The 19,084-nt window shown below is 40.9% G+C and overlaps 1 protein-coding gene across 1 annotated transcript; it reads right to left on the bottom strand.

The window, feature by feature from the left end:
* Positions 1-1,187: 1,187 nt before the first annotated feature.
* On the bottom strand, positions 1,188-11,060 carry REXO2 (RNA exonuclease 2). Its single transcript, XM_046017800.1, has 7 exons — positions 10,866-11,060; positions 9,798-9,881; positions 6,855-6,932; positions 6,149-6,260; positions 4,690-4,798; positions 3,311-3,364; positions 1,188-1,638 (listed from the first exon to the last, which is right to left on the bottom strand). Exons 1-7 carry the CDS (start codon positions 11,010-11,012, stop codon positions 1,509-1,511), a joined length of 714 nt encoding a protein of 237 aa, XP_045873756.1. The 5' UTR covers positions 11,013-11,060; the 3' UTR covers positions 1,188-1,508.
* Positions 11,061-19,084: the final 8,024 nt, after the last annotated feature.

Here is a 19,084-nt window from a genome sequence, read left to right on the forward strand (position 1 = left end):
CAGAGATCCTGGACGGAACAAGTCCACTCTCACCGCACCTTAGTTACCGCAACAAGGTACACACCATGTACCAAGCCCGGAGCTCAGAACTGTATGGGAAGCATTTCATTCTAATGTCATTCTTTAAGTCAGGTACCGTCATTCTCATCTTATAAATAAGAAACTTGAGGCTTAGAGAAGTGAATTTGGCAGAGCCACTCAGTAGGTTTCAGAGCTCAGATCTGAACCCAGAGCGTGATTCAAGAGCCCTGTCCTCAACTGGGATACGGTCCTGTCTTCCAAACCACTGAAGCTGGTACATGAGCTAAGCCCATGCTACTCCAGGCAGCGGAAAGAACAGTCGGAAAAGTCAGCAGACTGACGTTTTCTCAGCTTACACCTAACTATACTTACAAATTTGAGCCTTGATTGACTCATCTGGAAAAAGTTCAAGTCTTTCTCCACTCACACAGTTGTTGCAAAGCTAAAAAAAAAAAAAAACTTAGTACAGAAAATTATGCCAATTCTGATCCACAGGCTAGCGATTCCTGATCTGTAACTCTCACACATTAGGATCACACCACTATGTCCACATAACGGCCATAACAGGCTGCAGAATGCAGTTTGAGATCCAGTGGTTCTCTAGGATAGGCAGAAGCCACCTATGGGCCTTCCCCATCCTGATTTCTTGCCTTAAGAAGACATATGTCAGAATGAGTTGTGTTCTACAGACAAGGGATTCTAATACACCCTCTGGCTAAGGATTCCCCTTAACACTGTGCTGTACAGTACACAAATTAGGAGTTAAGATAGTCAGACTGAAAACCTTTCTCAGATACTTACAGAGCATTACACCTCAGGCAGCCAATGTTTTATAAAACTAGCACAGTGACAGCGTAAGACATAGTACCTCTTCAATAAACCTTCTTACTTACAGAATCCCTCTGATGACGGACTTGAATTTCTTGCGTGCAGTGAGAAGTAGCCATTCCAGAGCTCTGCCAGTTCGATAACCACAACAATGAGCCCAAGTTTGCTTCAGTTATTCTATGCTTGACTTATAGAGCAGAACAGAACAAGTTCACCGGCTTTTTAACATAGAAAGCGTTAACCCATCCCTGTGTCAATCATGAGAATTTAAACATCAACTCTACTGCTGAGAAAAAAGCCACCATTTCAAACTACTAAAGAATAGATGGTACAAAAACGTTTGCATTTCAATAGAACTAGCTTTATTATTATTATATTATTATTATTATTATTTTAAACAAAAGAAATGGTCTAAAAGCAAATGCAGATATGTACCGAGGGATGGACATGACCTGGTACTTACAGAGGAGCTGCTGTGTCATAAATGAAAACAGAATGTTGGGAGAAAAATGGTGCTGTCTGCTTGAATAATCTGGAGACGCAAGTTAACTGAAAGAAGGTGCTGTGCCAAGCAATCAGCGGGAACAGAAAACAAAACCCAACAGAACCACCAGCAGCTGCTTCCCAAGAACTATGTGCTGACAGCATGAGCACTGCCATCAACTCACAGTCTTCTCATTTTCCCCGTTTTCTAGAATTTTCCTCTTCTTTTCATCTGTTTTCTTCTTGAAGATGTTATTTCGGTAAAACTGAAGTTCTTTGATGCTTTCGCTAATGTCGTCAAGCGCCCTACAAGCAAACACATCACACTGAAGTGAAATGCGCACGGAGGAAGGAAGCCATCAACAACGTAACTTACAAGTAACAACAGGTACTTCTGTCATGCCGCGCACACAGTCAAGAAGAGGAACGTGTCAATAAAGCAAATGTAAGTGCGTTGTTAAAAAAAAAAGAAAAAGCTGGATTAAACATTTTTTTTCCCTAAAATATATCAGATCATAAAGTCTCCTAGATTGTCCTATAAGATGGTGAAGTGTTCCATGGAAAAAAAGAATTCTAGGGTCAAGGGAGTTCAGGAAAAACTAGGTCCAGCATGCCTTTTCTGAACTTCTGTGTGAAGCATTTACTGTGCTCATGTGTGCTGGGAGTGTCCACGGGAGGATCTACTACACACACAGTGTGTCTAAAACTAAATCAACCACATGTGTGGGTGTGGAATAAACATTAACAGCTCTTGGAACAGAGTTTGGGGAACACTGTGCCAGATTTGATGACATCCCTATACAAAATACACTGACCTGCTCAAACGTGACTCATGACTCAGTCATAATAAGCATCGATCATCAGCCAGTACCCGGCCAACACAGAGGCTCTGCCTCCGCTCTGGGGGAGGTGTGCGCTACCATCAGCTACAACACTCTCGCTTCTCTAACACGCCGTCTCTCATCTGTCACAGTCTGAGAAATCAGGTAACCTAGATTATGAGAACCATGTGCAGGTCCATCAGTAAGCTCTGAATGAGAAGTCCAGGGCCTCTGTCCTTATGTTTTGCAGCAGAAACTTCCATGTGGTCGAGCATGGGATGCGTTTTCGGAAATTGTGAGGCATGTTATAGAATGGTAAACACCAGAGATACACTATGACCCTTCTAAAGATTAAAAAATGCCAAAATCCAAAAGGCATCAAACCCTAATTGTTTCAGATGTGGTATTCAAAACCTGCATTCCTGTACTGGGACCATGCAATCCCCCACCCCGCCCCCCGCAAAGAGACACTAGCAGGCCAGGCTCTTTATAGCAGGGACTCAGTCTCTGTTTGCCTAGAACTGGGCACGTAGGCACTCAGCAAACGGATGCACTAAATGCTGCCCTTAGAAGCCAGCAGTAAATCCCCAATTGAGTCTTATGTTCCTCCTGAAAGATGACAAAATTAAAAAAAAAAAAAAAAATTTTTTTTTTTTTTAAAGTAAAAGAGCCAGTACAGGACACTAGATAAACAAAATCTTCAAATTTCTTATATACCTGTGGCTAAGACTGCAGACTTAACAGAAAGGATCTGAAACACTCAAAAGTGCCAAAGTTAGGCTAACTATGTTAACCCAACTGTTGGCAAAGTGTTCTAATTTTAAGTGGCTACAAGTATTCATATCCTTGCTGGGAAGAATATTAATATTGCTCATTACTAGAAAGATTACACTGTTTCAACACACCTACAAACTAAGCTATCTTTTAGTATTAAAACTGGAGTGAAGACGTAATATGCTATGTCTCTCAGAACCGAATATTAGACTCCTGACCGGAATTCCTAATAATCTTAGCAAAAGAAAGTTATCTTTATGCTAGCTTTTACTTTTCCCCCCAAGGAAAAAAAGAGTGGAGGACAGACACTATTTTAAGCAGTCAGGAACTGGAGGGTTACGTGTGTGTCAGATTGCCAAGTGCTTGGAAGGACCCAAACTTACCTGTGAGAAGCAGCCTTCTTTGGTGCAAATTCATATTCTTCTGGATACCAGCGTCTATACACAGCAAAAATGGAACTCTCAAAGGAAACTGTCTCAAATATACTGGATAATTACCTCCTTCAAGTCATTTATTAACACTGAAAAAGGCATTTTGGGTTGTGACTCTCCAGATGCCTCCTTGCCTGGGACTCTGTCTTCACCCTAGCTGCTCTCGTTAGGCAAGCTCATCCACGTCTACGATTCCTAAATTCACTCTGTTCCAGCCCTCTCCTAACTTGTCACGGATGGCCAACCACCTGCATCTCCGCCTACGAATCCATCAGACACTTCTAATGAACATATATACACCTACACTTTTCCTCGAGACCTCCCTTCTCCCACCCACCCAATCTGCTTTTGCTCCTATTTTCCCCTTTATCTTTGAACGATACCATCATCTGCCCAACTGCCGAAACCAGGAACAGTGGAATTGTTTAGAGCTCTTCCTTTCCCTCGCTCCCCCATTCGAACACTGCATACCGTGCCGAGTGACATCTCAATATGGGACATTCTCCACACCCTTCTCTTACACCCAAATTTTATGTCCCTAGTTCATTCTTCTGTCTCCAAGACAAGGCAAAAGTCTCCCTTCTTATCGCCCTCTTTTCTGCCACCTTACGATCAGAATGACCTAATCGTATCACTGATTCTTCTACTTACACTGTTTTAAGGGAAACCGTCCCTCACGTTAACCATCTCAGCCGGCCGTACAAGCCCTTCACAACTTGGTTTCACCTCCCACCTTTTCCAAACCGCACGCCGGGCACTTCGGCACTAAGGACTACTTGTAATTCCCCTATCTCCCTGAGCCCTCATTTCTTCATACTTCTGCCCGTTCTCTGGAATCCTCCCGCCTCACTTAATGCCAGGAAAACATCCAACTCCTCTTCCAATCTCCACTTAAACTTCCTCTGTAGAGCTTTCCCCGACTTCTCATTCCTTACTCCGACATCTCGGGGCTCCTTCCCCCTGGTGCCCCCACTAGTCAGTATGCACATTTCCATGACAGAAGTCATCACACAGTGTATGTGCAGCCCAGATTCTAGGCTATTTCAAGGCTTTTCATTTGTTATGTTCCCAGCGCATAGGCCAATGCCTAGCACAGAATGGTGTTCAGTAAATTTTGTGAACTAATGAAATTTATACAGAAGATTTGACATTGTTTCCCCATTTCTCACCAGTCCAGAATCAACTAAGGACCTGTCCAAGTCAGAAAGGGAGGAAGTTACACACCCACTTGGCACCCTCAGTTCTAGCATTCTACTCAAATACTTTCCACAAATTCTCAATTAAAACATGCTAAATGAGGCAATTTAATGGATCCTAAATATAGCCCTTACCTGCACAGTTCTTTAACAGTGCTCACATCAATTATTCTATAATGAAGATGTTTCATGAACTGGGGCATGTATTTGTCAAGAAACTTCTTATCTGCATGAACTGAATTTCCTAGAAAGACACGAAGCATACCGCATCTGTGTATTTCTAGCAACATACAACAGGATATCAAAATTATTAACCGGTACTGAAATGGAGAGGATTTTTTTTTTTTAATTCAAACAATTCCTAAAAGCATCTCGGAATTTCTAAACCAGGTTTGAGTGCATTTGATTAGGCTACAAGTACAGACTTCTGAGTATTTACTCAGTCTAGGTCATCATAAATTTATAAATGGCCTCAATGGACAAAAGGATAAATCTACCATTCCACATACTTAAAATAATGCACAAATCCATTTGTTACTTTTTCAGATCACACCAGATGTGCAAATTTTTTCCCAGTGTCATGAAAGCCACACTATTAACACTAAAAACTTAACTGAACCACATTAAGTAAATAAAACTTTATTCACATTCCAATTTTAACAAACCGTATCCATATTCAAGTTTCCATACAGTAATTTATATTAAAAACACTAAATTTTAAATAACTACTTTAAAATATACAGCAGCCAAACTAGCTAGAGGGAAAATATACATACAACATATACTCTAGTACTTAATGTCAAAACTTTTAAAAAGAAATTTAAGAAAAGTGTAAGTTATTGTATCAATTTACATATACAAATGCAAATACACCTCCAGAGACCGTTAACTTTTCTCTGACAATAGCTGTACTTTCAAAATCCTAGAGAACTGACCCAGTTTAAGTAGTCACTGTCACACAGGAAAAAAAAGAAGGAAAAAAAAAAACAAAACAGGTGGACATTTTAGATTGAGACTAAAGAGACAAAATAACCAAATGAAATGGATGGGACTTGACTGAGTGCTGGTTCAAAAACAATTAGACATTTGGCACGTGGACTAGATGTCAAATGGTATTAGTGAATTATTTTTAATTACCTTAAATGTGATAATGATACCGTGGCTACATAAGAAAATGTCCTTATTCTTAGGAAATACACGATGAAGTACTTAGAAATGAGGTGTCAAAATGCCTACAATTTACTTTCAAATGTCCGACAAAAAAACAGACAGGTAAAACAAACATGGCGCAAGGCTAAACCATTACCGAATCCAACTTTCCTGTACATGTGAATTTTTTCCATAATAAAAATATGAAGGAAAATTTCATTGAGTGAGTCTATGTACCCCAGATCCCATGTCGGGTTTCAGGGCAGTTTCCCAATACTCCTGTTATAAATTACACAAGGAAACTTGAACGCAAAATTAAGATGTATAATCCAAGTCAGGGCAAGTGGAAGGCATGGTGGTCTTAGTTGATCTTTCTGGAACTGCAGTCTCTTGAACCACTACAATGGAAGACTATCTACAAGGTATACATAGGATTGGATTTTACCTGCAAGTGGACAGAGCCCCGGAGGAGTCTGCTGTCGTACAAAGGACAGAAATTCATACTCTGCCTGCTGCAATGTCATTGTACTCTCCTTCACTGCCTTGGTTAGACCAGACTGCAAGAGAGAATCCCCAGCCCCCACCAGAAACACATCAAGTCAGTTTTCAAAGGCATCCAGAAATGAAACTTCACTGCTAAAATGGGCAAATATAACCATACATGGACCATTTATAAAGCTCAAGTTCAACTGAAACTGCCATCTTTGCACGGATTTTTTTTCTTAAAGAATCCAGGTCAAATAAGCTATGTTCCTCATTGTTAATAGCATTTCCACACAGTCAGAAAAAGATGGTGCTCAAAGTCCAAGCTCTGGGAAGAAACAACTATTAACAGGAGAGCAGCATTCCCCCTTTTCTGAAAGTTGATGTCTAACCTTATCCAAAAGACTGATTTGAGCAATACTTGACAATCCGTAATGCGTTCGCGACAGACTGAATGCAGGAGAGGAAAAAAGAGAACATTCAGAAGATGATCTCGAGAGGTTCCAAAGATGACAGGTAAACAAGCAAGCAGTCTCCCAGGCTCGCCAAGCAATCTTCCTCTAACCCTTTTTAAAATCCCATCCAACAATGGTATAGGATTCAGATGTGGGAGCAACACGCTTGTTACTGATCCCCAAAGCAGCACTCCTGTTATTTGGTAATGTTACCTTCCCATGATGCTCCTTACACCAATCTGACATGCTGTCCAGTAACTCATCTGGCTGTTTTATAATCAGGTTAGGACCCTGTGGATGGGAAAAGCCATTAGTCATCCAGAATTGACAGGGATAACTGTGGTTTCTGAGTTAAAGTTTATGCTGCTGTCAGGATTCAATATACGGATAGCAGAAAGAGAGATGCGGGCCCTTTGTTATCTCTGTAAGTGATCCTTATTCATTCTAGTGCTGTTTACAATGGCAAAGAGGAATGCATGTGCACGCACGCACACACCTTCCTCTGAAAAGTGAAACGCCTATTAATAGAGAACACTGGTTGTCTGTCAAGGGTCAGCAAACTATAGCCCCAGTCTTTGGCTTCCCTCCCCCCCCCTCCCAATTACCAGCAAGCTAAGAACGATTTTTACATTTGTACCAAGAGTTATAAAACTAACATGTGACAGGTATGTGGCACTCCAAGCCTAAAATATTTACTATTCAGTCTTTTTTTACCAAGAGCTTGCCAACCTCTAATTATGAGTTCATTTTGGAAAGTGTCTATATTGCCAAGTGAGAAAAAGCAAATTGCAGGACAGTATACATGTGCATGTGATCTTGTGTACATGTGTTTAAACACACACACACACACGTTTATATATGCATGCAAAATACCAAGAAAATATACAAACTTTGGGGAGCAGGATGCAGCAGCAGAACAGGGCAAAAAACAGATTACACATACATTTTGGATAAAGTTATACGGTTTAATTTTAAGAATATTTTTATATCAAAAGGTTAAAAAGGTAACTGGTAACATTTGAGGAAAACAAGAAAAGTAACACGTGGCTATCAAATTCTCTGCTCCATTTAACAGAACACTAAGTGTCTCAGATGAGTCCCAGCTGTCACAGAAGCCTGACTTGTAACATTAAAACAAGTCGTCGTGGGCACAGTTTCTCCTGTACGATGGTGATAACAGACTGCTCCCTTCCCTCAAAGGAATGTTTAACATAGGATAAAAGAAATTATAGATAATAAAGTTCTTTGAACTCTTGGAAGAAAAGTATTCTCTGAATCCAAGGTATCATTGCTACTAAGTAATAAAAACAGTTCGCAATCACTGAGAGGGATGGCTAGAATTTAACTACTGGACATCTAAAAACTAACAAGGAGCTTTAGCCAAATAAGAAAAACCAGTAAAGGCAATCTCTATGACGCAAAAAATTTTTTCTGGTTACATATTTTTTTAAAAAACCAAAAAACCTCATCCTGTTTAAAAAAAAAAAACAAAACAATTTTAACAAACCATGATGGAAAAAGCAAACTATTTTTTTTTTAATTTCTTTTCAGTGTTCCAGAATTCATTGTGGAAAAACCAAACTATCAGTCTAAGGCCATCTAACTTATTTTGGGTCCCAGTCTGGCACACGAAGCTACCTACAGAAAATTGCTCAGGGTAGGATGTTTGCTCTACTACCAGTGTAAAAACATCTTCCTCAGACTCATATACAAGAATAAAACATATTTTCCACAGAAAGGACACTTAAGAGTGCCAGCAGCCCCTGAGCATATATTTTTTTTTTTTTTTAACATTCTTATCCTCATCTGACTGGGTCTATTTACAAATGCCACGCTCCTCTGCAGCTGTGTGAATACAGACCCAAATTTCCTCCAGGGTACATATTAACTAACTGGTCCATTAAACTGTCAGTATTCCGCATTATATCAACAGTCTAAAGGAAAAACTCTTCTTCAGCCAAGGGTAAGTAGGGCTCACAAAATAAAGACACTTCACTATTCATCCGCACTAAATTCCAAGTGACACGGAAAAAACAACCAAACCTAAAACGTAGAAGTTTATTTATATAAGGTTTAAAAAAAAAAAAAAAAAGAGCTAGTTGTTATGACGAGAAACACAAAGTCTCAGGACTCTCCTCCAGCTGACGTATCCAGCAGTACTCCACAAAAGTCACACTTCATCTATAAATGTCTTCTCCCATCCCTTACCTACTAAGGTCAGTAAAAGTCTTACTGTGCATTTATGAAATCTACCAATGACAGTAGCACGTCACTCCTGCTCTCTGGGAACTGATTTTAATAGGACCACCTTTTCCATAAACATCCCAACCGTGCTCCTATTCTAGAATTTCTTATAGCCTCTGAAACTTCTGATAATATGAGACCAGGGGCCAATTCCAGACGAGGGCTTTCACCCTCTACCAATCAGATGCCCTCACACACTTCTCAAATGCTTCATAAGTGGCCAAAAGGCAACAGGTGTGTTGCTTTGCTTAATATTTCAGTTAAAAGCAGCATGTTAAAACCTTAATCATGCCCGATATATCAACAAGAGAGTATTCTGATTCTGCATCAACAGAATTCTAAAAGCTTAAAACAGATCTAGACAAGCACATACCCTAGTTGAGAAGGCAGAAATTGGACATACAGAGTAGAGTTAAAATTAAGGTGGTGATAGAGAGATTAATTTTGGCCCGAGTCACTAATCCTTAAGAGACAATAGCTGGTTCTCTTATTGGCTAGAAGTACTTCACTCAAACCACCTGGGTTAAATTTCTGACTTCCCCAGTAACAAGCCAGGTGGCCTAGGGCAAAGTACCCAGTACGTCTGTGCCAAAATGTCCTCCTCTATGTATGCAACTACAGACCCCATAGTTGTTGTAAGGACTAAAAGTATATACATGTAAAGCACTTAAAACTGTGTGAGACACACAGTAGGGGCTCCGTAAACAAAGGCACGGACGTTTCTGTAATTTTTGGCATGGATAACTGAAAAATAACTAGACCGTGAGACAGACTACTTTGGTTCCAGAACCAACCCTACCATGACCTAGCATATTCCTTTGGAACTTAACCTATAGGGACCTCAGTTTGAAAAATGATTTAGCTTTCTAATACACTCTAAAGACTATGACTGTATTACGTGGTATCACCTACTTCAGCCAAAATGTTGAGATCAGAGTCAGTTATCAGACAGGCCATCTCAATAATCTGGTCCTTCTCAATGTCCAATCCTGTCATCTGCAATCAAAAATAAACAGATAACACACAAAATCATTTTCTGGTCTATTTTACCCAATTTTTATTTGACAATAATTCCCTCAAGCATATTCCATTTATATCCCATAGCCTGGATAAAAGAGACAATAATGCTTCTCTGGCAAACCCCCAAGACACTGAACATGAGTAACTTATTCAGTGAACATTTGCCAAGGGCCTGCTATATGTCAGGCACCCTAGTTCTACTGTAGGACAGATGCAAAGTCAGCAAAATTGAGTGCTGACAGCATTCAATTTGGTAAGATACGACTCACATCACCACGTCCCAGCAGTTTACAAAGTTTTCATATTAATTACACCTCTTGATCTTCCCTACAACCTAACGTAGAAAGCACTGTCCTTACCCCCATTTCATATATAAGAAAACTGAGGCCCAACCGAGGGGGCAGTCTTCAGCGTAAGTATGGAAAACCTAAAGGGATCAGAACTGGGTTCTAGTCCCATCTCGGAACCTAACAGCATGACCTTCAGTGAGCTCAGTCCTCTCTCGGGGCCTCAGTTTTCTCGTTTATGGAATGAGAGGTAAGGCTGAGTCATGTCCGGGGTCCCGTCCAGCTGTAACAGCCTAGGGTCCTGTAAGACTGCGGAAGGAGAGTCCGGAGTCTAGCGCAGTCGCTGTCCCAAGCCCACCCCCCCCCCCGCCCCCCTCAAGCGAGCCTAAACCCAGAAGCACCAAAGCGTTAGGGAGGTTCACGTTTGGGCAGAGGGGGTTGGGAGCCATATGGATGACTCTTCCCTTTGGAAAAGAAACCCCACAGCCCAGCACAGTCCCCGACACCTACAGGACTCCAGCCTGCCGACTTGCCCGCGCAGCCTACAGCCCGCCGGCGCTCACCTGCCACGCCTGAAGCCCAGAGACCCGCCGCTGTCCGCGGACAGGCTCAGCTACTCCGTCTACGCGCGGAACCTCACTCGTCTCCCCTCACCCTCGCCGACCGCACTCACCTCCAGGTCCACCCAAACCATCCGCTGAGCCATGCTCTCCCCTGCCGCCATGGCTGCGCCACCTTCGCGGACACCCCGCGACCCGAACTGCCCTCGACTCCCACCCACACCTCGCAACAGCCTGGAGCCCAGGGAGCCGCCTAGCATCACCCGGCACGAGCCGCCACGGCCCCAGCCTCTCAGTCGGCGCTGGCGCAGGCGCGATGGTCGCTAAACGTCGCAAACCCGCGGGGAGGCGCAGGAGTGAAGACCACAAGTCCCAGCAACCAGTGCGCCAGTTGGCCCTGAACAATCCGGCTTAGCTGTCGAATAGGATGATGGGAGTTGGAGTCTCGCCGGGTGTTCCGACCGATTTCCCCACCCCCGCCACGTGTTTTCGGATGTTACTGGACGCGCATGTTTTTCAGAACTAAGTTTATTCGTCTCACAGAGTTATTTCCTGAGTTTGGATTAGTTGCAAACCGCCTAGTTGAGAAAGAAGTCTCTTACTTAGGCCAAAAAAGACCTGGTTATTTATTCATAATTTTTTTCGAAAATGTCTTTCCCCTGTTTGCCCCCCCCCTTTTTTTTTTTTACTTACCTGCCCCTCCACTCCCCACCTGGCAAGTATTTTTCTCTTTGACGTAAGGCAGCAGTGCAGTGTGCTGCTTTTTCGGCCAGAAGGCCGGTTTGGCTATCGTGAAATCCTTTAGAAATCCTTGAGATCTCGTGTGAGACATCGCTTAGCACGCACTAGGTGTTCAGGAAGACTTTGTTCGCTGGCGAACAGTTGCTCTTTATTATGGAGGGAGGTGGTTTGTTTCAGCTCAGCTGTGGGGTGTCAACGGTAATGACTTCCTGCTTAACCCTTACAGGTCCTCAAAGTTTAAATCTTGTCCTTTTATAACGAATCTATGCCGCAAATTAAAATGAACTAAACAGCTCTGCCTGCTCTGTAATCTGCTGTGGTTTTGATCGAAGTATCTGTAATCTCCGACGTAGCTATAGTTTCCATCATTTCCAGGAATAGGGACAGCCGTCAACAGAACCTGTCGACCCGGTACTGTCAAATTGCATCAATCTCTTTAAATCTTGGCTATTCAGTAGCAAAGTCGTGTGCAGAGTGCAACTTTGTCACAAACATTGGCCTCAGCCTGAAATTATACCTTCTATATATTTTTTCTGAAAGCCCTATTGCCACTAATTACAGAGCTTGTGGTCCATTACGTAGTAATTCGTACCTGGTGAGCTGGTTTTGTGAGAGACAAACTTGTTGCCTAATCAGAGCTGTAAGGACAGCGTAGTATACCGGATGTCAACTTTAACTCCTTTGGTGTACCCAACCCACCACCTGCCAGGGCACACAGAAACTCTTTGAAGGGTCATGAAATTGTGTGCACATATTGCATACTTACAAAGACTTTTATTGTGCACAATGTGTATATATTATAACTGCATTGCCTGATGAGTCACATTGTTTTGCTATAGCTTTTGATTCATTGTAGCCTACTTTATAAGAAGTAGTCTACATTTCTTCCTTTTTGTCTCCCTTAGTTTTTAACTTGGTTCATACCAAGTAGAATCAGCTGAAATACAGAAACTTTTATCGATTGAGCCTTTTAACACCTTTTGTTTTCAAAGTTACTACTGAAACACTGTTCAGTTTTATTAGAAATTACAAATTAGAAAATGCTATTTACATTTAAGAACTCATATCCTGAAAACTTATGACCTTAATTTTAAAATACTGTGTAAACATTATGTGTGGACATTTTTGCAACTTCGTTTTACGAATTAACTACTTTATAATGATACAGACACATTTTAGGTGAATGGTGCTATAATGTAAGGAGACTGCACAGTTGTTGGGTTTTGCTTGTAATATCGTTACATTGGTGATCTTAAAGTTTAATGTCCCAAAGCAGAGCAATGTATGTACCACATTCACAAATCCCAACCATGTAAACGCGGACAGACACAAGAACATGGAACATTAGAATCTGCAAGCAGTCTCATGTGATGATGGGCTCAAACATTTCTTTGTCTTTTCCACACCACTCTGCTAAGAGACTTTGCTTTTTCAATTCTGTTCAGATCCTATAAAAACTACTTTTGTTAATTAACAACAAGGTTAAAGTGCTAAGAAATCTTGTTCTCTAATATCATAGACTGTGATAAACTTTGCTGTTTGAAGTCATTTTAGTGAGAATGGAACACCTCCTCTTAAAGAATCTGAGCCTTGTGAGTCACTGACACAGAAAAGCTGCCTCAATTGTCAACCCAGGGGCAGAGATTCAGATAAAAGGTTTTCAGACACAGCATTCCACATTTATCTTGACTTTTTTTGTTTCTAAATAAACAGGGCTCTGAGTCAGCTTCTCAACACTGTGGGTAGTCAGACTATGATGTTTCTAACAGAATCAATGACAATGTTTCTAACAGAACATGGCCAAGGCCACACACTCTCCTAATTGAGAGATCACTAGTTCTTTTTTACACGTTTTTTTAAATTTTATTTTCTTAATTGTGGTAAAATATGATCTTATTGTCTTAATTGTGATGAATTTTCCTATTTTAACCATTTTTAAAAAGATTTTATTTATTTATTTGACAGAGAAAAACAGCTAAAGAGGGAACACAAGCAGGGGGAGTGGGAGAGGGAGAAACAAACTTCCCACTGAGGAGGAAGCCCGATGTGGGGCTCCATCCCAGGACCCTGGAATCATGACTTGAGCTGAAGGCTGATGCTTAATGACTGAGCCACCCAGGCACCCTGCACCCCACTTTAGCCATTTTTAAGCAGGCAGTTCAGTGACATGAAGTACATTCACAGTGTTGTGCACCCATCACTGCCACCCATCTCCAGAACTTTCTCATCTTCCCAAACTGAAAATACAGTTCGTGCTGAAGGCCTGTTCCCAAACTGAAAATACATGTCCATTTAACACGAACTTCCCATTCCCACCCACCCAACCCACTCACCCAGCCCTTGGCAAACACCACTCTGCTTTCTCTCTGAATTTGACTACACTGAGTATCTCATACAAGTGGAATCATACTTTTGTGCCTGGCTTATTTCACTTAGCACAATGCCCTCAGATTTCATCCATGTTATAACATGCACCAGAATTATCTTCCTTTTAAAGGCTGACTAATATTTCATTATATATACATGGCACATGGCATCTTGTTTATCCAGTCATCAGTGGATGAACATTTGGGTTCCACCCTTTGGCTGTTTGTGAGCACTGACATGGTTTTTAATAATAATAATAATAATAATAATTTTTTAATTGAGCTTTCTTACCAGAACTTCCCCAGACCTGCTTTGCTCTCTCACTTCCTAAGCAAAGATTACTAAGATAATCAATCCAGAGGTGATCCCCACTCTCCCTGGTTCCTCTTTAGAACCATTCCTAATGCTACCTTTTAAAATGCCCTTTCCTACTACTCCCTCTTAGGAGAGGCTCTGGTTCCTCCTGTTAATCGTTCATAAAACTAACAAGTTCATAAAACTAACACTGTTAAAATTGTGGTCTAGTGAACTTAACCTGATATGCTTTATCTCCATCCTAATTTCCAAACACATTTATTTTTGTACTTTCATAGGAGTCACACAGAGCCATATAATAATGGTAGTAGTACTAGTCAACAGTCACTAAAGTAATGAAACTATTTCTGTCCTAGAGTTCATAAAACATTTTTAAATAGCAGTAGGTACCTCATGAATACTTACCAGTTGCTGATAATATCTCTTCCTTTCAAGTGCTTTGTGGAACTTAGTCTTGAGAAATGTTGACGTCAGGTTTACTGCTGATAAGTACTGATAACTGCTATTTACTTCCATCTAGTGGTCTGGGGAATAAAGGATGATAAATCTTTTTCCTTTTCCCTTTATCACTGTGAAAAAAAAGTGGTAAAAATAGAAACCAAACATAATCTTCAAAATGCACCTTGTACAAAATGGACACTCTTAAAGCCTTTCATGAAATTTGAGTTGCATTTTATCTCAATTCAGTTCAACTGAATCTTCAGTGTGTCAAACACTGTGCTAGAATATCACAGTAAAAATCACTTAAGATGATATTTATTATATGAGACCCTGTAGGTATTTAAGATATTGACAGGCTTACCATCTAAGAATAAGATGGTTCATTTTTGGTTTAGAGTTCTTTCTTTGCAGATGAGGAAACAGCTTTAGTTTTTCCATCTGTAAAATGGGTTGTACGATTAAACAAAAACATAAAATGTTTAATACATTGCATAATATCTGCTCATTTATTTCTGTAAGCAAAACAAAAGATATAAATTAAATAAATAAAGTTGTGTCAATGCTTTAAATGACTAGAGAGTGCTGTGGGAATATAGGGGAAAGGGATTCATTTTGTCTGAAGAGATACAGGAGGATGGAAATTGAATTAGATCCTTAAAAAAGGTAACTTTCACAGCAGATATTATGGTAAGCCTATCCCAGATAGAAAGAATATCTTGAACCTAAGCAACTAGAATGATGAATCTTTAAGAGAGAAACCCAATGGAGAGAACAAATCCAAGAAGAACAGGTAAGAGGTCAGTTTGGGGAAGGTTGGAGTCACACTTCAAGAGGGACAACTACACAGAGGTCCAACAGGCAGCTGGGAAGAGAGTACAGATGGAAACATGAACTTGGAAGTCATGTACATAGGATAGAGGGAGCAGTGGGAGAGAAGATTGCAAGTTGTCTAAAAAAAATACGGCTATAGGCTCAGGCCAACCTGAAGAACTTGATTTTTTGCAAACCTAATTTTTAAACCCAGTTCATGCATAAAGAAGATTCGCAGCTGGATTTCTACATGTTGGCACATATTGAGCAAAACGGTGAAGCGAGCCCACCAGAAGCCAATTTCTTGGAAGAGTAAGGAGTATCCTGGGAGAGAAATCAGCTAAGGGAAGGAGCAGCCAGAAACAAAGCGCACAGTGCAGCACAGAAGCTAAGTCAGAGGGAAGCAAGGGGCAGTTCTCACAGCACAGCAACTGGCATGTAGTAGCTTTGTCTCCTGGCTCAGTCCCTACTGGATGCGTGTCTGAGGTCTCTGGAGAACAGAGAGGCCGCAGGTGTTCTAAAAGAGCCTTTTCAATAAAAAGCCCGTATGATAATGGTATCACACAATATTGCTTGAGTTCTCCAGTAGCACAACAAAATAAAAAAAGACAAAACTGAAGCGAGGCAGGGGCAGAGATGGGGAATGAAGAGGGCTAGTTCTTCTCACTCCTCATACTTACCTTCCATGTGGAGGAGGCTGCTGCCGCCCTAACAGTCCTGGCCTCCTGCACTTGGCCTCTCTTATTTCCCCATGAAAACACGGAGTAACATTTCAAGATTTGGAACAGGAAATTAGACAAGGACAACACTGTCCAAAGGCAGTGTCCTAGGGGGTGGGCTTGTTTAGAAGTCCTTGGGCAGGAGGCTTTGCAGAGCTGAGGTCCTGTGTTGCTCAGGTCGAGGCCCCAGAGAACTACCCGTGAGCCCTTTCTGTCACCGGCACCCACAGCCTGTTCAGATCTAACCACCTCCATGTGCTACCAAGCTACCTGGTGATCTGTGGGTATCTTGATAACAACCTTGAACCAACTAGTAATTGGCATTGCAACTGAGTTTAGACAACTCTATAATTCTGAATAGTCCAATGAAAATGCTATGGAAATTATGACATCAGGCTAGAGCAGTCTAAATAATCATTGGATAAAAGAATATGTGCATGAATATTCAATGTGGGTCATGTATAATTAAAAAAAAACAGGCTTTGGAGACAAACTAGCTGAATTCAAAGCCTACCTCAGCTCCTTTCTACTGTATCTCCTTAAACAAGTTGACTGAAATCTCTCCAAGTCTCACTTTCCTCATCTTCAAAATACTGAGAAGGCTGTGTCATTGGAGGAATTATCCTAAGAGCTTCAGATACTTTGCATAAAGGCAGCGCAATACCTGGCATGTGGTAGGTGCTATTATTAATAGCACCTATTAATAGTCATTATTATTAATAGACCCACCCTACTCACCATTTATAAATACCAAATATTTCTGATCATGCAGCCAGCATCTGAGAAAGCAGACTGTGGCACAGAGTGATCACTACCTATCAAATACCCCCTCTTTCTTCATGCATGATGTATTTCTGAGTTTTAGCAAGACCCTTTGTCATCCCAGTGGCTGGCTGCAGTCATGTGACTAAGTTCTAGCCAATGATATTATTGGATTTCCGAAAGTTTTCTTGAAAGGAATTGCTTTAACTGGTAAGTGTTCTCTACCCTTCCTGGTGCCTGGAATTTTGGCACAGTGGCTAAAGCCTTAGTATCTATCCAGCACCATGATACCATCTTGAGCACAGAACTAGTGGCGAGGATGCTAAAGCAGAAAGATAGGAATGATTTTGGTCTCTCTATGCATGGTGACTTAGGGAAGCTTCCATACGAGCTAGAAAATTGGCTGAGATGAAAGAAAACTCCCTACTTTGTGAAGCACTATTTTGAGCCTCTGTTTTTGATAACCTAACACAATTCCTACCCCCTACAGAACATGTTTTGGAGATGGCCTATATTTAAGTGCTGAGTGAAGAAAGGAAATTGGAAAGATAACTATTGGTCAAAGTGGTAGGAATAAGAAAAGCTTCAAGAAAAGGGAGCAAATACAGAAAATAAAGGAGGAAAAAAACTTGAATGAAGGTTTGAAGTCGTTGGTATCAAACTCAGGATGCGCTCAGAAAGATATCATCATATTTGGTGATTAGAACATAAAATTCAGAGTGGCTCAGTCGGTTGGGCATCTGACTCTTGGTTTCGGCTCAGGTCGTGATCTCGGGGTCAAGGGATTGAGCCCTGCACGGAGTATGGAGTCTGCTTGTCCCTCTCCCTTCCCTTTTGCTCCCCACTCCCTTCCCACTCACATACACACTCTCTCTCTCTCTCAAATAAATGAACAAAAGTCTTTAAAAAAAAAAAAGAACACAAAACTTTGTGGCAGCTTGAGAAATAAATCTGAGAACTGCATGTTGACAAAGTGAGTAATAAAGATTCTTTCTTGTACCTTGGAGAAAATGAAGAGACGCTGTGCGGGGTAAACACGCTTGTTAAGAGTAAGAACCGCAATGCCACCGATAAGAAAAGCTCAAGAAAAAAAGGGAAACAGGTAGAGAAGAATGAAATTGAGAAAAGGTATCTGCAAAAGATTCTGGGAGAACAAATCACGGAAGCACAGCTGCTGGGATAAGCCTTAGAATGATAACTTGCACAAATGAAATCTCCTTTGAATGAACGCTGTTTTTTAAAATAATTATAGTGTCCTGACAAAATATTCCAAATGTAAGTGCTGACAGCAGAAATTCTATTTCTACACGGTAAATTAAGTGCCACCTTCAAACACTTGCATTAAATTTTAAATGAGCAAAAGAGCACTCAGAATGTAATTCTGAAAGGGGAAAAATTTTGCAACACCAACAACAAAGCACGCGGCAAAGTAATTGTTGGGAAAATTGCATAATTAGCTTTCCTTATTTTTAAATTTGTCATTAACTGCAAATAGACCAAGAGTAAACTGATACATCAGAAGTATGTTCATGAAATCAGACCCTCTTCAGAGCTTATCGCTTACCTTTGAATTTCAGTCATCCTGTGCCACAACCAAAATTTTAATGACCTATTTCTTTTTCATCTCATTGTATATATCTTCATTTTATTTCACAAAACTTATTACTGATACAGCCCAACATAAAAGCCTTGCTTTAAAGGCAAACTCTACAAACTCCTAAGTACTATTTCATTCTTGGAATTTATTGTCTCTATTTTGCTTCCTGTAAAAGCAGTAAGAAATGTGTATTTCACTTTAGAGAACACTTTGATGACTAATCCTAACTATTCAAATAGGAAGACATCTGCTTCCTATCTTCTGATTCTGCACTGACCTCAAAGTAGCCTTTGAATTCCATGTTGAGAGGAAAAGGTGTGGATCTAAAAATTTACAGACATGGGGCACCTGGGTGGCTCAGTGGGTTAAGCCTCTGAGGGTTAAGCCTTAGGCTCAAGTCATGATCTCAGGGTCCTGGGATCGAGCCCCATGTTGGGCTTTCTGCTCAGCAGGGAGCCTGCTTTCCCCTCTTTCTCTGCCTGCCTCTCTGCCTACTTGTGATCTTTCTCTCTGTCAAATAAATCTTTAAAAAAATTTTACAGACGTAAAAAAAAATTTAATAAATTATTTTCACTTTTTT

The sequence above is a fragment of the Meles meles genome, chromosome 8, assembly GCF_922984935.1.
Source record: "Meles meles chromosome 8, mMelMel3.1 paternal haplotype, whole genome shotgun sequence".
NCBI lineage: Eukaryota > Metazoa > Chordata > Mammalia > Carnivora > Mustelidae > Meles > Meles meles.